This window comes from Enhydra lutris, unplaced genomic scaffold, assembly GCF_002288905.1.
Source record: "Enhydra lutris kenyoni isolate GAN:26980312 unplaced genomic scaffold, ASM228890v2 scaffoldscaffold7, whole genome shotgun sequence".
NCBI classification, from domain to species: Eukaryota; Metazoa; Chordata; class Mammalia; order Carnivora; family Mustelidae; genus Enhydra; species Enhydra lutris.
Window position 1 is genome coordinate 9,031,880 of NW_019154091.1, and position 25,196 is coordinate 9,057,075.

General features: G+C 41.3%; 1 protein-coding gene across 2 annotated transcripts; it reads left to right on the top strand.

Annotated features, from left to right (window-relative positions):
- The first annotated feature begins 1,281 nt into the window (after window positions 1-1,281).
- On the top strand, window positions 1,282-24,079 carry LOC111142148 (NADH:ubiquinone oxidoreductase subunit A12). Of its 2 annotated transcripts, none has more exons than XM_022495135.1 (4): window positions 1,282-1,435; window positions 2,319-2,401; window positions 5,497-5,581; window positions 14,373-14,506. In XM_022495135.1, the coding sequence occupies exons 1-4, from the start codon at window positions 1,350-1,352 to the stop codon at window positions 14,467-14,469; spliced, it is 351 nt and encodes a 116-aa protein (XP_022350843.1). In that variant the 5' UTR covers window positions 1,282-1,349; the 3' UTR covers window positions 14,470-14,506. The 2 variants fall into 2 exon arrangements, with proteins under 2 accessions (XP_022350843.1, XP_022350844.1); XM_022495136.1 differs by lacking the exon at window positions 14,373-14,506 and adding an exon at window positions 23,796-24,079 and having other exon boundaries at window positions 1,283-1,435; window positions 5,497-5,584.
- The last annotated feature ends 1,117 nt before the right edge of the window (window positions 24,080-25,196 follow it).

Below are 25,196 nucleotides of genomic sequence, written 5' to 3' on the forward strand. Positions count from 1 at the left end.
ACCGGGCTCTCTGCTCCGTGGGGAGCCTGCTTCCTCCCCTATCTTTCTCTGCCTGCCTCGCTGCCTACTTGTGATCTCTCTCTCTCTGTCAAATAAATAAAATCTTAAAAAAAAAAAAAAAAGAATGGTTAGGATAGTATATTTTATGTTGTGTTTTTTGCTACAAAAGAAAAAAAAAAAGATGCTAGGGAACCAACTTGTAATTTTGAGTACTTAAATAAAAGAGAGAACCAAGCACCTATCCTGCCTTTCCTGTATGCAGTAGATCAGGAACCAGATAGTTGAAGGGACGTGTCTCTTTATAAAAGAATTGTGGCTAATGAAGAAAAAATGAAATTATTTAGGCAATGCTCACCAATGTCTGCTAAAAAGTACAAAAAGTGAAACAGACACTATGTATGCTACCTGATGGAAAGATATCAGCACCTATAAAATATACCTAACAATGTAAAAAATAAACACAAATCTGGTCAAGCACCTAAGTGTAATTACAAATACACAGGAAATACAGGGGATAGAGGAATACAGGGACATGATCAACAAAATCCAGGCTGTGGAACACTCTACAGGAGAGACTGCCAGTTTTTCGTCAAAAAAATTGGAAGGACAAATAAACAAGAAACAAAAAACCAAAACAAGAAAAGCCTTAAAGCATACTATGTAAAATAAAATAGCCCCTGGAAAATTAGAAATAATATTCATTTAATATCCATTATTACTTAAAAATTTTAAGTAACATGCACGATTTAGATTTCTAATACATTTTTAAGTGTTTAAATTTTGAATTTTAACTTTGCAACTAAATCCTTGAGAGCAGATATTAACCTTTTACTTTTCTATACATCCTCCTCGCTCTCCTACCTACACAGCACTAGTATATGTCCTCGTGTCGAATGTATTCGATGTCATTTGTGCTAAATATTGAATTTGTTAATGGTATCTTGTTTCTCAAGAATTTGGCACTGGAAAGGATTTTGGAAGCAGTCTGAGCCAGTCATTTTAGATGACGACACTGAGGTCCCTCAAGGAGCAACCTCCACCTATGGAAACCTAGTCTAGGTGAGCTCTCCACCACATGCCCCGCACTCCAAAACTAAAAACTCTAAAACTTAGTAGGAGTTCATTATGCATGCTTTCGCTTCCCAGGGAAACTAGCTGAGCGTTTTCCCACAAACCGTAAATAGCCGCGCAGAGGCGCTCCAGCGCCGCGCATGCGTAGAGGCACCTTCGCCTACAGCGTTCGCGGGCACTACCGGGAACTTTTTTGGTCGGTACCGTCTGGCCGAGTATACGCTTCCTCCCGGTGCGTTTTGAGCGCCGCACCCGGGAGGCTGGGCCTACCGGACAAGATGGAGCTTTTGCAGGTCCTGAGACGGGGGCTGCAGCAGGTCAGCGGCCACGGCGGCCTCCGTGGCTATCTACGGGTTTTCTTCAGGTAGGCGGCCAGAGCCAACCAAGCTCTTGGCCTCTTAGACTATATTTGAGTTAGCTGGTTTCTTGGAAGGAGTTCCGGGCTTGGGTCCCCTTGGAGAATTTGCCGCTCTTGTCAAGGACAATCTGCCCCATCTCTGCCCTGCTTCCCCAGGCCGAAGTGTGGGTGCAGGAGTCTCCCTGAGACAGGATCAGAGCCCGCTGTAGAGACTGTAAGAGTGGAGGGCGTGTGGGCTGCACCCCTGTCCGGCTTCCTGGAGAGTAGTGAGCTTTGCCTAACACTCTGACCTTGGGAAAGTTTCTACCTTCTCTGGACTTCAGTTTCCTCCTCTGTACATTAAGGCTTTGGCCGAGATGATAGGAACGGTCCCCGCTCGTCCTGACATTCATTCAGTTGGGGGAGCAGCCTCGTCCGCGGGAACTGAGTCGGAGACCCAGAATAGAATGAAAACCTTGGAGACATGAGAATCACTTTAAGATGATATACTTTGGCTTCGGTTTTTGCTAACTCCAGTGCCTCATGGCCTTGGAGGAATAAGATAAAAGTAGTCTTGTAATTTGAAGATATTGCATCTATATATTTAGTGTAATTTTAAGGCTATCCTTTGAGTCAATCTTTCTACGTGTCTACATGGTGCTGGGGGAAACATGAGCAGGGATTCTAGAGCTCTTACCTGAAAGCTGATTCTTCAGCAGTGGGTGGCTTGATCCTGGAGATGAAGGCTGGAAGTGTACAACTAGTGACCATCCCCAGATCTCATTTTACTCGTTGAGGCAGCAGCCTTTGTTTCTGAAAGTTGTTATACTCACTGTATTAAGTTTGTGCTTTGAACAAAGAACCATTGTAAAATGTCTCTCTCTCTCTCTTTTTTTTTGGATATTCACAGGGCAAATGATGTGAGGGTTGGTACCTTAGTAGGGGAAGACAAATATGGAAACAAATACTATGAAGACAACAAGCAGTTTTTTGGTGAGTACAGTATTTTTTGATACAAATATCGAGAGTGAGATTGAGACTTGTTTTTTGTTTGGTTGGTTTTTTTTTTAAAGCTTTTATTATTTATTTGACAGAGAGAGAGAGATCACAAGTAGGCAGAGAGGCAGGCAGAGAGAAGGAGTGGGAATCAGGCTTCCCGCCCAGCACAGAGCCCGATGCGGGTTTCTATCCCAGGACCGCGAGATCATGACCTGAGCTGGAGGTAGAGGCTTAACCCACTGAGCCACCCAGGCACACCATTGTTTTTTTTGTTTGTTTGTTTGTTTTTAAAAGATTTTTTATTTTGTTTATTTTATAAAGAGAGAGAGAGCTGGAGGGGAGGAGCAGAGGGAGAGAGAGAAGCAGACTCTCCATCTGGGCGCTCTGGGATCATGACCTACACAGGCGCCCTGAGACTTGATTTGACTCTGCTTTCCATAATGTACAAAGAGCTTCTTTAATGACTGTAACCAACATACATTTTTTTAAAATTCCATGTGATTATGTTATGTATATTGTTTGTAAATGGAAATATTTTTACCTAAAACTTATGGGCCATTTTTCCATAGTAGTAAGTTGGGTGTATCTACAGCATTCTTCTTTGTTTGAATTTGAGGTTTTTTTTTTTAATTTAAAAAATCAGCATTCTTCTTTTTTTTTTTTAAAGATTTTTGTTTATTTATTTGACAGACAGAGATCACAAGTAGACAGAGAGGCAGGCAGAGAGAGAGGAAGGGAAGCAGGCTCCCCGCTGAGCAGAGAGCTCGATGCGGGACTCGATCCCAGGACCCTGAGATCATGACCTGAGCCGAAGGCAGCGGCCCAACCCACTGAGCCACCCAGGCACCCCAAAATCAGCATTCTTTTTAAAAGTACACAGTATTCCAGTGTATGAAAGAATCATTCTTTTTTCAAGTACTTCACTACTGATAAATATTTAGATTGCCTTCAGCCTCATGCTATTAGAAACAGTGCTGCAGTGACTTGCTTGTAACTACATCCAAATTCATTTGTTTAAATATTGTAAGAATAAAATTCCTGAAAGTAGAATTGCTGAGTCTAAGAATATACCTTTAAAATTTTGATATATGTATATTGTGAGATTGTTAGGTCTCATCTCCATCATCATAGCCTATTCTGTGAAACCTTTTCCAAGCTTTTCATCTGCCTTCACATTGCCCTGCCTAACTGGATTATAGTTTACTTTTAGTTACTTATTCTCAAGATTGATTTCTCGAATAGAAGAAGCAAATCTGGAATTTTTTTTTTCCTGCAAAAAGCTTTATTGTTTCCATTTGGTCTAGGCCTTGGGAGAAGTCTCTGGGATGGTTAAGAAGCCACCTTGGGGCTGCACGGAGAGACTCAGGCAGATGTCTCAACACCAGAGGATCCTAATTGTGCTTGAAAAATCTGTATTTCCTTTAATAGATAAGGTCGTATTTAAATAGCATTAGTTGATGTTTGCTGATTATGTGTTTACCTAGGAAAACTCTTTTTTTTTTTAAGATTTTATTTATTTATTTAACAGAGAGACAGAGATCACAAGTATGTAGAGGCAGGCAGAGTGGGGGGAAGCAGGCTCCCTGCTGAGCAGAGAGCCTGATGCGGGGCTTGATCCCAGGGTCCTGGGATTGAGCCTCGAATCCAGCTTCCTGCTCTGTGGGTAGTCTACTTCTCCCTCTCCCTCTGCTCACCACTCCCCCGTTTGTGTTCTCTCATGCCTGTGCATGCTCTCTCTCTCTCTGTCATATAAATAAAATCTTTTAAAAAAAGAAAACTCTATAAAGTAAATGCAGATTACTTTTCGTTTATTGGCTTAAAATCAATTATAGGATGAATTCAGTATTTTCTATTTGGAAGGTAGGGGTAGTAAGGAAGAAATGAAAGGAATTAACATTTATATACTTTTTTGCCCAATGCTAAACTAGATGTATATGCATAATAATTAATTTTCATAGCACCTGAAGATGTAGGTGTGAGCATCTACTTTTTTTTTTTTTTTTAAGATTTTATTTTTAAGTAATCTCTACAGCTAGCATGGGGCTTGAACTTAAAACCCTGAGATCAAGAGTCTCATGCTCTACCGATTGAGCCAGCCAGTGCTTCTATATTCATCTATTTTTAATAGAAAAACTGAGGCTCATAAAACTTGCCTAAAATCCATTCATATTATGGGACAAAGTCTTGATTAGAATCCACGTCTTTGGGGTGCCTGGATGGCTCAGTTGTTAAGCATCTGCCATTGGCTCAGGTCATGATCCCAGGGTCCTGGGACTGAGCCCTGCTTTGGGCTCCCTGCTCAGCGGGAAGCTTGCTTCTCCCTCTCCCACTCCCCTTGCTTGTGTTCCCTTTCTCACTGTCTCTCTCTCTGTCAAATAGATGAATAAAATCTTGAAAAAAAAAAAAAAGAATCCAAGTCTCTGCTCAACTTAAGGACCAATGGTAACAGTTGTGTAAGTTGTAGTTAGGCCCCCAACTATTCCATAGCAATTTGTTAAATAGCAAATACTGCCATGCTAGTTTGATGACATGAGCTGACTTACTAATCTAACCATTGTTTATGTTTGCTTATGATCACCGGCTTCCAAAAGGATCTCTGGTGGTCATTTTAAAATATTTATATGGAATCACATAATTTAAGTATGACTGCTGTGAATACATTTCTCCTGCCCCCATCTCAGGAAGAGCAGTTTCTCTCCTGAATACCCTGCACAGCTGGGAACACATTCCCCTACTCTCCTCTGCTCCCTTGGCAGAGGGACAGGGGAGAGGCGAGAGTTCTCCACTGTGGGAAATGCCTGAGCCCCACCCACAGAGTGGGTCTCGGTCTCACTGTAGAGATTTTGCTCTTGTAGCTGCCGGGCTATTGATAAAACCTTGTCATACACTTTCTGAGGCATGCCTCCACTAATGTACCCAGGGTGCTATTCCTTTAACTTTTCTCTTATGTAAGAGCATATAAAAGTCTTTTTTTAATAAAAACTAGTTGTCTTCTTTGATATTATACAATTATATTTAGTTTTGTGTTTGTTTAGTAAAGGTTGTCTTTATTTCCTCACATCTTTATAAATGTTGATCTTTCCACCCAGGCCGTCACCGATGGGTTATATACACTACTGAAATGAATGGCAAAAACACATTTTGGGATGTGGATGGAAGCATGGTGCCCCCTGAATGGTAAACTAGTCAACACTTTCTTTTATTTGGCTTGGCAATATTTGTTTCATGACTCAAGTATTTATTGAATATCTATTTATAAACCAGTTAGTGGTGTTCTGAAAGTGTCTGTCCCAGGTATGGTGAACATGTAATAAATAACACTAAATCTTTGTGTCTTAAAGCAGTGAGTATTTATCTCTCATGGTTTTTATAGATCAGGAGTTCAGGCAATATACAGTCAGCTTATCTCTGCTCCACAGGGTCAGGTAGAAGACTCAGAAGCTGGAATGCAGAATCACCTGAAGACTTGTTCATTCAGTATCTGGCGGTTGGCGTTGGCTGTCAGCTGGGGGCATAGCTGGGGCATTGGATTGGAACACCCTCAGGTAGCTGGGCTTCCTCAGGCAAGTTCTCTAGAGAGAGCACTTGGCAAAAGCCCTGTTGCCTTTACTGACTTAGTCTTGGAAATCATCCAGTATCATTTCTGCATCCCAGTGGTTGAGGCAGTTAGAAAACGGTGCCTAAGCTTAATGAAAGAGAACATAGACCCTATCTCTTGGTGGAGGCATGTCAATATCACATTATATGTTGGCATATATAATGGTATGGCTGTCTTTGGGGAAAAACAGTATGCCACATTATCACCTGGCTAGGGGTGAAGGGAAAAGGAAGAAGAATTCTGACTCTGAATATTTGGCAATGTGACTTCATGCAAGTTCCTTAATCTTTCTGGGGCTTAGTTTTCTCCTCTGTAAAATGAGAGCCCTCAAATTCCTTAGGTCTCTAGAAACTAATTTTATAATATACCTATTTTGACATCGATTTCTAAATGCTCTTACTTGAATTATCAAATTTTATATAAAATATTTCAAAGCAGAATGCTCATATCTTTTTCATAGACACAGTTAAACTGGGTATCTGTTACAGTCAGTCTAGAAATTTTCACCGAAAGCTAGAATTAAGTAGGTTAGGTTAACTGTGACATTTTGTTTTAGTTGAATTTGAGCATCAGAAAGAGTTTCAGCCTCTCTTGAGTAGAAACTGGAATTATCTCATTATCTCAGAGTATTCATTTTATTTCTGCAGACTCAATTAGAAATCCAGGCATGTAACATAAGTGGGTGAAGTACAGTGTGAGACAGTTGGGAATAGTAGGGACTATAAAGGGCTGAAAAGCACATACTCCGTCAAAGAGGACAGCAGTGCTATTCATCACCCCTAGTTCCATCAGCTGAGAATTCAACCAGTAGTTTCTAGATACGATTTTTCAAGAGAAAGTGGAAATGTGTATTTCATTGGGAGTTTTGTTTGTCTGTTTAAGATTTTTTAATTTATTTTTGCGAGAGAGAGAGTGTGTGCTCACAAGCATGAGCTGGGGGAGGGGCAGAGAGAGAGGGAGAAACAGGCTCCCCGCTGGGCAAGGAGCCTGATGCAGGACTGGATCCCAGGACCCTGGGATCGTGACCTGAGCTGAAGGAAAGACGTTTCACCAACTGAGCCATCCAGGTGCCCCGCAAAGGAAAAGTTCTTACAGGAAATTAAAAGTGCTACTCCAGTGAACACATGCACGGTGAGAAAGTACCGATATGGAGAAAGTTTCAGTATTCTGGCTAGAAGAGCAAAACAGCCACAACATGCTAAGCCAAAGCCTAATCCAGAGCAAGGCCCTAACTCTGTCTAATTCTATGAAGGCTAAGGGAAGTGAGGAAGCTGTGGAAGGGAAGTGAGGAAGCTGTGGAAGAAAAGTGAAGCTAGCAGAGTTCAGCTCATGAAGTTTAAGGAGAGAAGCCATCTCCATAACATCGAAGTGCAAGGTGAAGCAGCAGGTGCTGATGGAGAAGCTGCAGCGAGTTCTCCAAAAGACCTAGCTAAGGTAATTAGTGACGGTGACTATAGATGTTCAGTATACACGGAACAGCCTTCTGTTGGAAGAAGATGCCATCGAGGACTTTCATCGCTAGAGGGAGAGGTTAATGCCTGGCTTCGAAGCTTCAGAGGATAGGCTGGCTCTTTTATTACGGGCTAAGCCAGCTGGTGATTTTTCAGCTGAACCCTGTATTCACCCACAGTTCAGAAAATCCCATGGCCCTTAAGTCTGATAAATCTACCTGTGCTCTATCAGTAGAACAACAAAGCCTAAATGACAACACATGGTTTACTGAATATTTTAAGCCCACTGTTGAGACCGACTGCTCAGAAAAAAAGATTACTTTCAAAATACTACTGTTTACTGACAGTGCACCTGCTCACCCGGGAGGTCTGGTGGAGATGGACAGTGAGATTCATGTTGTTTCATGCCTGCTAACACAGCATCTGTTCTCCAGCCCACAGATCAAGGAGTAAGTTTGATTTTCAGGTCTCTTTTGAGAAATACATTGTGTAAGGCTGTAGCTGCCACAGGTAGTGATTGTTCTGATGGATCTAGGCAAAGTAGATTGAAAACCTTCCCGAAAGGAGACACCATTCCAGATGCTATTGAAAGCATTTGTGATGTCATGGGAAGAGTTCAAAGTATCAACGTGAACAGGAGTTTGGAAGAAGTTGATTCCAGCTTATTGCTCATGGATGATTTTGAGGGTTCAAGACTTCAGTGGATAAAGTAACAATGGAGCTAAATGTAGAAATAGCAACAACCAGAATGAGAAGTGGGGCCTGGAGATGTGTCTGGATTGCTGCGGTCTCGTGATGAAGCTTGAACAGTTGGGAGGAGTTGCTTCTTATGGATGAGCACATAAAGTAGGGTTTTTTGTTTTTTTAAAGATTTTATTCATCTATTTGATAGCAGGGAGAACAGTAGAGGGAGAGGGAGAAGCAAGCTCCCCGCTGGGCAGGGAGCCCGATACGGGGCTCAGTCCCAGGACCCTGAGATCATGACCCTAGCCGAAGGCCGACAGTTAACCATCTGAGCCATCCAGGCGCCCCATAAAGTAGTCTCTTGATATGGAATCTACTCCTGGTGGAGATGCTGTGAAGATTGTTGAAATGACAGCAAAGGATTTAGAATATTACATAAACTTGGTTGATACAGCAGTGGCAGGTTTGAGAGGATTGACTCCACAATTTTGGAAAAGTTTTACTCTGGCTAAATGCTGTCAAATAGCATCGCATGCTATGGAGAAATTGTTCATGAAAGGAAGAGTTAAGCAGTGCGGCAGACTTAACTGTTGTCTGATTTTAAGAAATTCCCACAGCCGCCTCTCCACCCTGGTCAGTCAGCAGGTGTCAACCTCAAGGCAAGGCCCTCTACCAGCAAAAAAATTAAAACTCCCTGAAAGCTCAAAACAAAACAAAACCCTTCCTAAAAGCTCAGATGATGGTTAGTATTTTTAGCAATAAAGTATTTTTAAATCAAGTCATATGTTGGGGTTTTGTTTGTTTTAGACACACTGCTATTGCACATGTAATTGACTATGGTACAGTATAAACATAACTTTGACATGTACTGAAAAACCACAAAACTCATTTGACTTGCTTTATTGCAGTATTTGCTTTATTGTGTTAGTCTGAAACCAAACCTGTGATTTCTCTGAGGTATTTCTGTATTGATTATATCTTTGTAATAAACTTAGTGGCTCTTAACCTGAGAAAGCAGCAGTGATGTTACATTTGAGCCTGCATTTTGTGCTCTTTTTATTTGTTTTTTAAGATTTATTTACTTAGGGACGTCTGGGTGGCTCAATCAGTTAAGCGTCAGCCTTCGGCTCAGGTCATGATATCAGGGTTCTGAGATCAAGTCCCACGTCAGGCTCCTTGCCCAGCAGGGAGCCTGCTTCTCCCTCTGCCTGTTGCTCCCCCTGCTTGTGCTGTCTCTCTCTTTCTAACAAGTAAATAAATAAAATCTTTAAAACACACACACACACACACACACACACACACACACAGACACATAGACACACACATAGACACACATACATACACACTAGCCCTACATTGGAAGCAAATATTAAAAAAAGATTATGTGAGAGAGAGAGAGAACGAACGTGCACACATGAGTTGGGGGAGGGGCAGAGATAGAAGGAAAGAGAGAGGCTCAAGCAGACTCCCTTCTGAGCAGGGACCCCAACTCTGTACTGTGACTCTGAAATCATGACCTGAGCCAAAGTTAAGAGTCAGATGCTTAACCTACCGAGCCACCCAGGCGCCCCTGGGCTCTTTTTAGTGGGCAGTAGTAATAGCCTGTGGTTTTGTGGTTCTGTTAAGGTCTAAAGGGCTGTGATTTTAGGTCAAGAGCCGTCTACTTTCTCTGAAGGGCATTTTATATGTCAGGGGCACTATGGGAGTCCCAGGTCTCAAAGTGGAGTTTGGTTTTAGGAGGCAAGGTGTCCTACTTACTTGTTCAGTTGATTATTTTGGGGGCGGTGTTGGTCCTGGGAGGATGCAGAAGGCCTGTGGCCTGTCTTGTTCAGATCTCAGATGGATTGAGGTCTGTCACCTTCAAAGCACTCAACGTTTACATCGGTGCTCTCTTTGGGAGACTGCGGCGGGGGGGAGCAAGGGGAGACTGATTTAAATTATGTGATGAAACACATTTAAAATGATAAAGTAGTAAAAAAATATGAAAAGATAAAAGTACTAAAATCAGCCAAGGAAGTTCTTTTGTATGATCTGAGATCACACAAAAAAGAAGGTTCAAAGCTGTAGAAGATAACATCTCTCCAGCAGGAGCCTGAGGGCAGTTGAGGATATAGAGCTGAAATTTCTTTGTGGAGAGGATCCTCCTAAGGGCTGCGTACCTTTGATGACCCTTGCTTGTAAGGGGAGCTTAAAGTCTTATGATGTAGGGAGAAGTGCTGTTGGACAAGTTTAGCTGTTTGTTTCTCAGACCCCCCCTTTGCTGAGTGTAATACACTGTGGAATTCTAAATTTCTGGATTCTTACCTTTGATCTATGAAAAAATTTGAAGTTGGGTTGATTCATCTTTAGAGAGCCAGGTATTATCTTACATATAAAGTAGTGAATAACAAACACAGTTTATCATCGTTACTCATTCAGATAACTATTGCATGCTTACCAGGTGCCAAGAACTATTGTAGGCACTGGGAATACAACAGTAATACAACAAAGTTCTTGCTCCCATTGCGGGGAAGGCAGGAAAACAAAAGGGTTCTATATGTTAGGCAGTGATAAATGCAAGGAAGAAAACATGAAGCTGGCGTTCATAAAGCGGCAAAGCGCAATGGGAAGTTCCGGTGGCTGTTCTATTTGGAGGTTAGGGAAGGCTTCTTTGAGAAACTGACATTTGAAGAGAGGAGGAGAGAGCCAGAGAAGTGGTGTGGGGGGTGGAACGGGGGTGGGGGATGGCGGTGGAGAGCTCCAGGCAGCAGGGACCACAGGGCAAAAGCCTGTGTGTTGAGATTTATTTGCTTGTACTCAAAGAACAGCAATATGGCTAGTTTGGCTGGAATTGAACAAGTGAAAGGAAGACTTCAGGTAATGAGGTGGGAAGACTAGCTAGAGCCTAGATATGTAGATGTGGGGAGCCACGGTTTTCTGGCTTTTTATCTAAGTTTCTTTGAAAGTCACTGGAAGGTAAAGTAGGATGTGATCTGTTTTACAATTTTTTAAAATTGGGAACAGTCCTAAACTTTCTGAGAAGTTACAAGTATCTGAGTCATTTCAAAGTAAGTTGCCAAAGGGATGACCTGAATACTCACATGTGTGATTCCTACAAACAAGGATATTCCCCGTAACCACAATTTACCCATCAAAGGCAGAAAATTAACAGTGGTAAACGACTACTGTCTAATCTTCAGACCCCATTCCATTTTCATCACTTTGCCAACAGGTCTCTTAGAGCCAGAGGATATAATCGTGCATTTCATATGGATCTCATTTCTCTCTAGTCTTACTCTAGAGTTGTTCCTTAGCTTTTCTTTGATTTTCATGATCTTTATACTTTTGAAATTTGCAGGCCAGTTATGTTGTAGAAAGTCCTTCAGTGTGGGTCTGTCAGTCTAGTCTCATGGCTACATTCAGGCTTTGTGTCTTCAGCAGGAATATCACAGAAGCCATGTCATGTTCTTGATGCATTCTGTTAGGTGGCACCCTATTTTGATTTGTCGTATTAGTGATGATAAGTTCTCTCACTTGAGTAATTCAGGGTGGTTTTCCCTTTCTAAAGTTTTGGTGGTTCTGCCAGGTTTTTCCTTTCTAAAGTTTTCCCTTTGCAATTAATTAGCATTTTGTGTAGAGGTACTTTGAAGTTATATAAGTATCCTATTACTCATCCCATTATATAAGTCTACTCATTTATTTATGTCGATATGAACTTCCCTCTTAATAGTCGGTTATAGGGGCGCCTGGGTGGCTCAGTTGGTTAAGCATCTGCCTTCGGCTCAGGTCATGATCCCGGGGTCCTGGGATGGAGACCTGCGTCGAGTTCCCCACTCAGTAGGAAGCCTGCTTCTCCCTCTCCATTTATCTCTCCACCCTGCTTGTGTTCTCTCTCTCTCGTGTGCTCTTGGTCTCTCTTTCTCTCTGTCTCAAATAAATAAATAATAATATAAATAATGTATAATATAAATATAAATAATAAATAATAAAAATAATTAAACATATAATATAAATAATAAAATCTTTAAAAATAATAATACTGGGTTATAATTCATTACTATATTTGTTCCATTTATTTATTCATTCATTTATTCATTCATTTGTTTTTCCACTCCACCTATTTTGCTTATTGCTGTATCTCCCTCTCCTCTGGAAACCATCAGTTCTCAGTATTTATGGGTCTATTTCTGCTTTTTATTTTATTTTTAAGATTTTATTTATTTATTTGACAGACAGATCACAAGTAGGCAGAGAGACAGGCAGAGAGAGAGTGGGAAGCAGGCTCCCTGCTGAGCAGAAAGCCCAATGCGGGGCTCGATCCCAGGACTCTGGGATCATGACGTGAGCCAAAGGCAGAGGCTTTAACCCACTGAGCCACCCAGGCACCCCTTGTTTGTTTTTTATATGTTTTGTATGTTTGTTATGCGTAAAATCATATATTTGTCATTCTCAGTGTGACTTACTTCACATAGCACAATACCCTCTGGTCCATCCACGTGTCACAGATGGTAAGATCACATTCTTGTTTATGACTGAGTAATATTCCACTGTATGTGTACACCACATCTTCTTTATCCATTCATCTATGGGTGGGCACTTAAGTTGTTTCCATGTCTTGTCTATTATAAATAATGCTGCAATTAACATAGGGGTGCATATATTTATTTGAATTAGTGTTTTCGTTTTCTTTGGGTAAATACGCAGTAGTGGAATTACTTGATCATAAGGTAATTCTAATTTTAATTTTTTGAGGAAACTCCAGTCTGTTTTTTGCTATAGTTGCACCAATTTCATTCCCACCAACAGTGCACAAGGATTCCTTTTTCTCTGCCTCACCAACACTTGTTATTTCTCATCTTTTTGTTGCTAGCCATTCTGACAGCTGTAAGGTGATGTCTCATTGTGGTTTTGATTTGCGTTTCCCTGATGATTAGTGATGTTGGATATCTTTTCCTGTATTTGTTGACCGTCTATATGTCTTTGGAAAAATATCAGTTCAGGTCCTCTGCCCATTTTTTTTTAAGACTTTTCTTATTTATTTGTGACAGAGAGAGAGATCACAAGCAGAGAGGAGGGGCAGAAGGAGAAGCAGACTCCCCACTGAGCAGGGAGCCTGACTCAGGGCTCAGTCCCAGGACACTGGGATCATGACCTAAGCTGAAGGCAGATGCTTAACCGACTGAGCCACCCAGGCACCCTCCCTGCCCATTGTTTTTTTCTTTTTGAGATTTTATTTATGAATTTGAAAGAGAGAAAGAGCATGAGCAGGGGGAGAGAGAGAAGCAGACTCCCTGCTGAGCCGGGAGCCCAACATGAGGCTCAGTCCCAGGACTCCGAGATCATGTCCCAAACAAAAGACAGTCACTTAACTGAGCCACCCAGGTGCCCCTGCCCATTTTTTAATCAGATCATTTGGGGTCTTTTGGTGTTGTGTTGTATACATTCTTTTTTTTTTTTTTTTTAAGATTTTGTTTATTTATTTGACAGACAGAGATCACAAGTAGGCAGAGAGGCAGGCAGAGAAAGAAAGGGGGAAGCAGGCTCCCCGCTGAGCAGAGAGCCCAATACGGGACTCGATCCCAGGACCCTGGGATCATGACCTGAGCTGAAGGCAGAGGCTTTAACCCACTGAGCCACCCAGGTACCCCGAGTTGTATACATTCTTTATATATTTTGAATATTAATCCCTTATTGGATGTGTCATTTACAAATACATTCTCCCATTCTCTAGGTCACCTTTTTGTTTTCTTGATGGTTTCATTTGCTGTGCAAAAAACTTTTCATTTTGGTGTAGTCCTAATAGTTTAATTTTGCTTTTGTTTCCCTTATCTTAAGGGACATGTCCATAAATATGTTGCTAAGGGCAATGTCCAAGCGATTACTGCCTATGATTTACATTTTTAAAGCAACTCTGCCATTGCTGTGAAGAATGAGGAAAGGGGCAGTGTGGAAACAGGCTTATCACTTAGGAAGCTGTTGTATGTAGTTGTCTGGGCAGGAGATGTTGGAGGCTGGACTAAGGTGCTAGTGATGCAGGTTGTGAGTTTTGGGGTATTAGTTATCCATTACTGTATAACAGATTATCCCAAATTTAGCTTAAAACAATAAACAGTATCTCACAATTTCTGTGCTTAAGGAACTGAGTGCCACTTAGCTAGATGCATCTGGTTTAGGACCTTTCACAAAGCTACACTCAGGATACCATTTGGGGCTGCAGTCCCCTCATGGTTTGATTTTGGTCAAATTCATTCACATGGCTGTTGGCAGACCTCCAGGATTTGCTCCTGTGCTCACTCCTGTGGGCCTCTCCACAAGGCCATCTCTGGACATGGCTTCCTGAGAGCAAGTAAAGAGATCACCTGAGATGGAAGCCATAGCCTTCTGTGTATGAGTAGTTTTCTTTTCTTTTCTTTTTCTAAGATTTATTTATTTTAGAGAGAGAGCAGAGGGAGGGGCAGAACTGCCTGAGCTACCCAGGTGCTGTTTTGTTTTTTTTTTTTAAATTGAGGTATAGTTAACACAGTATACGTTAGGCCCAGCTTTTCTAAAACCTGATCTCAGAAGTGACATTCTACAGTTATGCTATATTTTAGTTATTAGAAGTGAGTCAGTAAATGCAGCCCATACTCATGGAGAGAGGATGAAAGTGGAAAAAAACTTCAGTCTTTTCCTTCCTCAGTAGGGAGAAACCCTGTTCTTCCCTACCATGTGTTTCTCTTGCGAGTCTCCTTGTACTACTTGTACAAAACTCTTCACTTCTGACACTTCTGGTCACCAAATGTGTTGAGATTTCACCTCACAATAAGTAAGTCTCTGACACCAGCTGGGTGTCCTACAGTTTAACCCATTTTTGACACTGTCGACCCTGGAGATGGCTAGCATCAGATCCCATAGGTGAGGTTCACTTCCCACAAGACCATTCTCTTCTACCTCGTGTTCAGAAGCCACTCACTAGCCGGTAGACTAATACTGTACTCTAATTTAGTGTCTGCTATTTTTCTTTGTTGCAGTACCTTCATTTTCTTATCGAAGTTCTATTCTCTTATAGGTTCAGCAGTGAGATTTTAAATTTCTTTTTCAGGAGTTTTTATTAGCTTAACTTGATTGAACAGAATACTCAGAGTTTTCGGTAGATTACAAATACTGTTTTATACCACTTTTGACTATCCTCAATTTTATCTTTGTTTTAAATTAGCTATTTGCCACCATCTATATCGTAATGCATAAAAGTCTTTATTTATTTATTTAAGATTTTATTTATTTGACAGACAGAGATCACAAGTAGGCAGAGAGGCAGGCAGAGAGAGAGAGAGGAGGAAGCAAGCTCCCCGCTGAGCAGAGAGCCTGATGATGCGGGGCTCGATCCAAAGACCCTGAGATCATGACCCAAGCCGAGGCAGAGGCTTTAACCCACTGAGCCACCCAGCCGCCCCTAAAAGTCTTTATTTTTATGGTAGTTATTTTTTGCATAGAGTTAAGCAACCGATAAACCAAGTAAGTAATTAATATCTGCCTGAAATTTGACAAGGTAAGATGTGGAGAGTAAATTGGTGGAAAGTTCGGGCTCTTTTATATATAATAGTATAAAATTATTGTTTCTACTTAGGAGAAACAGAGATGCTTTTTTGTAGTTTGAAGTGTTGGAACCTTTAAATCAAGTTAAAACAAACAAATATGGCTTGCCTAGATTTTTCTCTACCGTTTGTACACTCTCTACCCACTTGGTGGCACCTTATGTTCATTTCTAAGTAACGTCTTCTCTCCGTTAGTGTAGTGCAGCCGGTATCTCCTTGTATATTGATTTTTCTTACTAAGACTAATGGTTAAATTACTGAAGTAATACATAAATACATTCTTTTAAAAATAATAGCATACGTTGAAAATTTCCCTTTTTTAACAGAAAACAATTTTGTTCTTGAAGATTTTTGCTGTGCCATGGTGGAATGAAATGTTTCCCTCTTCTGAGAATACCTTTTCCTTATGGTCAGCTTTTTTTCAGTTAGCATCTGATGCTCTGGATGCCTTTTGTGGAAAAGTGGGGTACAAGTTGGGATTGCTTGGGGGTAGGAATCAAGGATGCTTCCGAGGTTTTGAGCTTGAGAGGTTGGGTAGATGGTAGTATCATTCATTGAGATGGGAAGACTGGGAGAAGGGTAGGATGTTCAGTAGAGGGTTGCAATCAGAAGCCTCTTTTTTGGATGCAGTAAGTTTGAGATACCCGTCAGAGAATAAATATGTCTAGTGAACATATAAGTCTGGAGTCTAGGACAAGGTCAGGCTAGCAAAGAAGAATGAGAAGTAGCTAGGCGAGAGTAGCATTTCAGCAAAGGTAAGAAGGCTAGCCATACTAATTGTTGCTGAGAGATTACATAGGATAAGGATAGAGAAGTGTCCCATTTGATTCGGCAATATGAAATTCATGGAATTTGTTCTTCAGAATGTGAGAGATCATGGGGTATTGGCTCAGTGGTTGACCATCTGACTCTTAATTTTGGCTCAGGTCATGATCTCAGGGTGTGGGATGGAGCCCCTGGCTCCACACTGAGTGTCTGCTGGAGGATTCTCTCCCTCTCCATCTGCTCCCCCACTGCCCACACATGCCTCTCTCTCTCGCTCTTGCTCTCAAATAAGTAAATAAATAAATCTTAAAAAAAATAAAAATAAAAGAATGTGAGAGATCAAGGGTGCCTGGGTTGCTCACTTGGTTGAGTATCTGACTCTTCATCTCCATTTGGGTTGATTTTAGGATTGTGGGTTCAAGAAAAAATCTGAGGGATCGGAAGAGTTTAAAGAATTTGGCAGGGAGCAGGGATAATCTACATAGCCCCCTATGAGACAACCGCTGTCAACATTGGGCATATTTCCTTTAGTCGTTTTAAATAATTTTTTAATGTAATGGCTCATAATCATTCAAGGTTTTTTTCCTTAGTATTATAGGCAATTTTCCGTGTTCTTAAAACAATCAGTGCAATCACTGTTAATTTTTTTCTAATTATAAAAATATATAGTTGTTGTAGAAAACCTGGAAAATCCAGAAATATATGAGGTAGAAACAAAAATTCTGATTCCTTGGGCGCTTACGTAAGCATCTGCCTTCTGCTCAAGTCATGACCTGAGGTTCCCCGGATTGAGCTTCAGGTAGGGCCCCCTGCTCAGCAAGGTGTCTGCTTCTCCTTTTCCCTCTGCCCCTCCCCCCTGCTCTTGCTCTCTCTCTCTTTCTCTTTTTTTTTTTTTTTAAAGACTTTATTTGACAGAGATCACTAGTAGGCAGAGAGGCAGGCAGAGACAGAGAGAGGAGGAAGCAGGCTCTCTGCTGACCCGAGAGCACGATGTGGGGCTTGATCCCAGGACCCCGGGATCATGACCTGAGCCCAAGGCAGAGGCTTTAACCCACTGAGCCACCCAGGCGCCCCGAAAGAGAGAATCTTAAGCAGGCTCAACCTTATGACTCTGAGATCATGACCTGAGCTGAAACTTTATCCTTTAATCTCGTTTGCAGAGTTTTAAGACATAGAAATTTCAGTTTTTATGTAATAGAATTACACTTTTTTTTCTTTATGGCTTTTTGCTTTTAATGTTAATCTTAGAAATTGTTCTTCACATTTTATAAATAGCACTCTATGAATATAAATATTCACTCACATTGTATCTGAGCAGCATTAATCTGTCTGGAATCTGTTTTGATATATGGTTTAGGAAATCTAACTTGATTTTTTTTCCAACAATATTAATCATTCTAGCATAATTTGTTGAGAAATATTTAGTTTCCCCAATAATTTGATATGCCAGGATTACCTTATATATACTTTCATCTGTTTGGGGAATTTTATTCTGTAGTATTATCGTACTTATTTTTTTAACTAGTTTTTATACTGATCTAATATTTGAGCCTTTAATGTCTGGTAGTGCCAGCCTTTCCTGATTGTGGTGAGCTTTCAGAATTTTCTTGGGTAGACTTTCAGCTGATCCTTAGAATTATAATTGCCAAACCCTATTGGGACTTTGCTTCATATTGCATTAATTAAAAATAACACAGTTACTGAGCCAGCGAGATTTGAGTTGACTGTCTTGTAATGAACTTTTTTTTTTTAAAGATTTTATTTATTTGACAGATCACAAGTAGGCAGAGAGGTAGGCCCAGAGAGAGAGAGAGAGAAGAGGAAGCAGGCTTCCTGCTGAGCAGAGAGCCCAATGTGGGGCTCGATCCCAGGACCTTGAGATCATGACCCGAGCCAAAGGCAGAGGCTTTAACCCACTGAGCCACCCAGGCGCCCCTATTTTGTGGTTTTTTTAAGTGTAAAACTTACCATCCCTATCCTGGGGTTAGATGGATCTCAGGATTTTGGTGGATGCTTAGATCCTATCATAATCCTAATCCAGTTTCATCTATTCATTATAGTTTTTGACCAAAATGTTCTTTTCATCCATTGAGAAGTTTGTGTTCAGGCCTCAGCTTTGTGGCATATGTGCTGTGGAATCTTGGGAAAGTCATTTCAGTTCTGTTTGCTCAGTTTTAAAACACGAAGTACCTACATTAGTATTAAATAAGTGACTGAATGGTGTATATGGGCATATTTCATAAACTAAAGTGGGAGAGAGTAATCATTTTAGTGTGATGTGTATTTTTACCTCAAAAAATCACATTTTTCTTTAGTCTTTCATATATTTCTAAACATAATTTTATTTTTTAAGTAACCTCTACACCGACATGGGGCTCGAACTCACAACCCTGAGATTTGTGCTCCACCAACTCAGCCAGCCAGATGCCCCTCATATCTATTTTTAGAAAAATTGAAAAAAAAAATCTTTGGAATATTTATGCCCAGTGATGTTAAGTGAAAACATCTCAGAGGTATCTAGGTGGCTTAGTTGGTTAAGCACTTGCCTTTGGCTGAGGATGTGATCCCCAGGGCCTGGGATCGAGCTCCACGTCACGCTCCACGCTCAGCAGAGGGTCTTTTTCTCCTTTTCTCTCTCCCTCTGCCTCTCCCCGTGCTCATGCTCACACTGTCTCTCTCTCTCGAATAAATAAGTAAAATCTTAAAAAACAAAGAAAAGAGAAAAGGAAGAAAGAAGGAAAGAAAACAAACATCTGAAACATGAACATTATGGTCAGAAGCCAGCCTTGATTCCCAAAATTAATAATGTATGTTAGCCAAGGAGAAGTAAGATTCAAAACTGCCTAGATTTTTGTTACTGTTATTTTATTTCTGGGAATTTTCTGAAAGGGAAAATTAAACTTTCTTTGTTGTCAGTAACATTTTTTAATTAAATGAATCTTTATCTGAAAAATACTATTTTAAAATTATAATGCCATTTTTACTTGAATAGGAGCAATTGTAGCTCCAATTAAATAACAGTAGCTAAACCAAAAAGAGATAAACCAGAAATTACTTTAGAGAAGAAAACATGTACAGATATGCCATAGCTGCAGGTGTTCAGGACCTGGCTGCTGTGAGCTGAGTCAAACCTGCAGGTGTCTCCAGAGCCTGGGCCCTCAGCACATGACCCTCCTCATTCCTGGAAGGACTAATGTTCCAAGGGATCCCTTGACACTTCTGGGCCTCCGTGGGCCGCAGGTGGAGCAACCGGAGTAAAAGGACCGCTTGGAAAAGGCTGGAAGTTGGACTCACATTGGCCAACATTTGCCAGTTGTGACCGTTTTCTTTTCTTAGCTTCTTGAGTTTTCTGTCCATCAACACAGCTGCCATATAGCTTTCTTGGGCCCTTTTCCCACGGAAGAGGATCTCCTTTTTACAGAAGGAAGTATTTCTCTCCAGTTCTTTGCCCATATCTTCCTCCATCTTCTTGTAGAGGTTGTGAATCTGATATGTGGAGTTCGTGTTTCCACACACATTGGGAAGTTTCTTCTTTATTTCCAGGCGGTGTATTTCCTGCTCAGATCATTGTCCCTGAAGTTGCATGACATGTTCTTAATGTAATTTGAAGCTTCACCTGCTGAATCTCATTTTCAAGCTGTGAATTTTCACATTGCAAAGATGCTTCCTCCGTTTGGAGGCTTGTTTGTTCTGTAAGCTCTTCAGTCATTTGCTTTTCTTCCCCAATTTTCTGGTTATTTCTTGATTTTCCTCTTGAGAACTTTGAAAGGCTCCATTGAAGTCCGCGTCATCAGTGATACACTTCAGATCACCTTCCGTCCGGGAGACAAGGTCGTTACCATTTTCTGCCTCACTGTTTGGTCAGCTTCCCAGTTCATGTGATCCCAGTGTGATGTCTAAGGGGACAAGGCAAGGGGATGGTCCTCAGCAGGTGTCCAGCCGTGGATGCTGATTGGCTGACTTTGTCTTTCAGTTCCTGTCCCATTCGTGCATCCAGTGGCTCCAGCCCTTCTTCCTCCTGATCCTTTCCCTGGACTCTGCTTCCGTCTCACAGTTTCTTGGTGGAGCAGGTCCGGACTTCCTGAAAAATGAGTATTTTCATTCAAATCATCCATTATTTTCCTCTGAAGCTGTTCTCCATTCTCTGATACCTTTTTTTAAATAAAGATTTTATTTATTTATTTGAGAGAGCGAGCACGAGCAGAGGAAGAAGTAGATAGGGAGGGAGAAGGAGGCGGAAAGAACCTCAAGCAGAGCCTGCGCTGAGTGCTGAGTCCGGCACCAGGCTTGATCCCACGACCCTGGGATCATGACCTGAGCCGAAGGCAAATGCCCAATCTACTGAACCACCCAGGCATCCCCACTTGCAATGTTTTTTAAAAAATCTATTTTATGTGGCATATATTTTAATTTCTTAAGTTTCCTGTTAGGCTGTTTTATTCTTCACAAATAAATCTCTCCGTTTTGTACTGTGAATGGTGGACAACCTCACACTGAGGAACTATTTAAATGAAGTACATTTTCAAAGGAGAATGTCCTTCCCTGTTCCTTGGTATACTGTTCCTCTTAAACAACTGAAAATAGGATCAACCACTAATGGGATTTATTTCCATTTGGGTTATATTGTAATTGTGGTTTAATATCTTTGTTTCCATTTATTTCAACACAATTCAGTATATTTGAGTACTGGGTTTTTTTCTAAAATGTAATATATTTTCTTTATAAATATAATCTCTTTTGAATTTATTATTTTCCCCTTCCTGTCAGTTTTCTTACTACTTGTTCTCATTGACTCTAGCATCAAGTTTAAGCAGTTTTATATTTCGTCCTTTAAGATAATAATGGTGGTATAAAATTGAAGTGGGTTTAATGCCAGCTACAACATAGTTTTGTAAACACTGCTGTCAGGCCATTGACATCTTTAATTTATTGGAATAAAAATGACCCAGTTGAGTGTGCCCGGCTGGCTCATTTGGTAGAGCATGGGACTCTTGATCTCAGGGTTGTGAGTTTAAGCCCTACTTTGAGAGTAGAGATAACTTAAAAAATAAAAAATAACTTTTATGACCCAGCTGAAAATCTGTTTGGCCAAAACTCTTTAGTGTGGAAACCTAAAAGGTATGATTTATTTAGCCTTTATTTAATAACAGCAGAAGGTTACATCAGCCTAGCAGATTATAAACATGTTCTTTTTTCTTACAGCTCTTCATATTACCATCATGAGAATAAATTATCGCTTATTCATTCCTTGACTTTGCCTGTAGCCTTGCTGAATAAACATTTTCAGGGACACCTGGGTGGCTCAGTTAACTGCTTAACGTCGGTTAAGCGTCTGCCTTTGGCTCGAGTCATGGTCCAGGGTCCTGGAATCGAGCCCCATGTTAGCCTCCCTGTTCAGTGGGGAGTCTGCTTCTCTCTCTCTCTCTGCCCCTCCCCCTGCTCATGCTCTCTTTGACTGTCTCTCTCAAATAAAAAAATAAAATCTTTTTTAAAAAGTTCAGATTTTATGTATCATGGCAAATAATATTTTTAGTTTTCCTGAGCATTTTCTGTTTCTCCATGAGATCTTCAGTCGCTCACTTAAATAACTGAACAGATATATGTAAGATTTGGACTCTGATTCCTTAAATATCATTTTAACCTTCAAGAGTCTTGACAGCAACTGACAGCAAAATTTTGAATAAATTTTTCTATTACTTTATTAAAATAAATTGCTTAAGCTGCCTCGACAAGGTAAAAGTTAAATATCTCTGCTGTGCCTTAAACTTACGTAAAGCTCCTTCGTGTGAGTATCAGCCTTGGTTTTGACAACTAATCCCTCCTTTGAGCGGCTAGTGGAGCCTGTCTCACTGCCATCATCTCAGAGGTTCAAAGCTCATGTTCATAGTCACAGTTTATTGGTCCAGGTCACTTTCAGTAATCCTGTTTCCGCCGGAGAATATGAGAGAGACGCCAGTCCACTGTGTGCAGACGTCTTCATTCTTTATTATGTTGGCTGATCATGATGCGTCTTTTTCTTTAGACACAAATACAGCAACAGTATCCTTGGTTTGGGCCAGTTACCTAGCTGTATCTATCAATTACTGCTAGCTAATATTCTTATACTTAAATAGCATCATAAACTTTTCTCATTAGCTTTAGTCTTAGTTATTTTATTGAGAGTTCCTCCATTTCCCTTTCCTCTATAGCTGGAAAGTCCGGTTTGTTGTTGTTGTTGTCGGTTTTGGGTTTTTTTCCCTTGAAGCCACATTTCTCTGTGTGCTCCCTCCCCTCACACCCTTTTCCCGTAACAGCATCCTGTCTCATGAGCTCCCGGCCTTGGGTGATCTGCTATGAATTCTCTCTGCTTCCTGTCCCATATAAATTGGTGTGGCTTCCTATTCAGCTCTACTCTCTGTCCATTGCCCTTTATTCCTTCTTTCTCTGCCATTAGCAGCAGCAGCATTGGTCTCTTTCCTTTCTACTCCCATGTACCCAGCTTCCTTTGAAATTAAATTGTTAAACACTCAAAACTGAAATACTTGGGAACTTTAGGCTATGACTTAATGTTTTTAATATAACAAGTTGTATGTTCTGTAAGATTCATTCATAAGCTTGAATTTAAGGTGCTAGCAGAGACCGCTTCTTCAGCAGGAGCCTTGTTGAGTTTTAAGCTAGAGCTTCACCCGCAGAGCAGCCTCTAGCGTCTGTCAGCAACCCTGGGTGCAGCAGTTCTGAGACCCTCCTTACATCTACAGTTAGGACACTTGTTTTAATCAATAATAGCATGTGTTAATTGGCAGCATTTTTGTCTTAGAGATACATAAAACAATGTATATTTAAAAAATGCTAGGGTCCTCAAGATACAGTAACAATAAAAGCAATAGCTAACATTGTTGAGTACCTAGTGTGCACAGGAATTTTTCTAGGTACATTTAATCCTTATGCCATCCTTTGGAAGTCACAATGCTCAGATGAAAAAGCTAAGACGCCTGGGTGGCTCAGTGGGTTGAGCCTCTGCCTTGGGCTCAGGTCATGATCTCAGGGTCCTGGGACTGAGTCCCGCATTGGGCTCGCTGCTCAGCGGGGAGCCTGTTTCCCCCTCTACCCCCACCCCACCACCCCGCTGCCGGCCTACCTCTCTGCCTACTTGTGATCTCTCTCTCGGTCAAATAAATAAAATCTTAAAAAAAAAAAAAAAAAAGGAAAGAAAGAAAAAGAAAAAGCTAAGACATAGCAGTTCAGCTTGAAGCTGAGATTTGAGCTCAAGCCACAGAGTAGCCGCAGAGGTGCCCGCTTCGCCTTCCTCCCACCACACGACTCTGCCTCTTGTAACTGTCTCTCTTTTCCTCTTTAAGGCATCGTTGGCTTCACTGTATGACCGATGATCCTCCAACAACAAAACCACCTGTTGCTCGTAAATTCATCTGGACAAACCATAAGTTCAATGTGAGCGGCACTCCAGAACAGTATGTACCTTATTCTACCACTAGAAAGAAGATTCAAGAGTGGGTCCCGCCTTCAACACCTTATAAGTAAAGACACTGGAGAACAGATCGAACATGTGAAATACAGGGCTGTCCGTGTAATTGCACTTTCCTGGTTACTGTTCACTTGATTAAAATTGTTTGATTAAGCAGTGTCTTTTGTGCCTTTTTGCCCTTTCTTTTGTTGTCGGTGAGCTGCAGAATGGAAGCTGACAAACAAGGGTCATTGAAGTAGACTTCTGTTGGGTGGTGCTGGGTTTACAGCGGCCCCACCTCTCACCCCACCCCCGCCGCTGTAGTCACGTGACATCTGTGCTCCACGACTGGGCCTCACGCAGGTGATTGAGAGGGGAAGACCTAAAGCTGAGCTGAGCAGGCAGATTTTCTTGTGGGAACCTGCAACGCAAATGGACAGAGAGGCTAGCGTCCCCAGAGCTGGATGGCTTTATGGTAGCTCTCTGAGGAGGAGGTTATCAGAGATTTCCTATTTCCTGAGTTTTGGTCCTTTTGCAGTTTATTTGGACTTGTGAACTATCCCAGGAGCCATTCCTATATGTTCTTAATTTCCTTAAGCTAACTAGGGTCATTGATTTTGTGGTTGTGATGTTGCTTGCAAACAAAAGAACTTTAGTATCCAGGTTGGTTCCAGAGAGTGGGTTGTAGGCAAAAGCCCTTCAGAGAAATGTGGGATCTCCAGAACTGGGTATCTGGGCAGGATGAAAGGCAATGCAACACCCCCTCTGTATTCTGGGTGGAAAGCTAGTGGCTTCAGTAATCAGAAAGCCTATCAGGTTATATTGCCTCTAGTCCCGAGTTTCCATGAGCCCCCAAGAAGATGGCCTTTGTGGTTTTTTTTTGTTTTTTTTACCTTTTTTTTTTTTTTTTTTTAATTTTCAGCGTAACAGTATTCATTGTTTTTGCACCACACCCAGTGCTCCACACAATACGTGCCCTCCTTAATACCCACTACCTGGCTCCCCCAACCTCCCACCCTCCGCCCCTTCAAAACCCTCAGGTTGTTTTTCAGAGTCCATAGTCTCTCATGGTTCACCTCCCCTTCCAATTTCCCTCAACTCCCTTCTCTCCATCTCCCCCTTGTCCTCCATGCTATTTGTTATGCTCCACAAATAAGTGAAACCATATGATAATTGACTCTCTCTGCTTGACTTATTTCACTCAGCATAATCTCTTCCAGTCCCGTCCATGTTGCTACAAAAGTTGGGTATTCATCCTTTCTGATGGAGGCATAATACTCCATAGTGTATATGGACC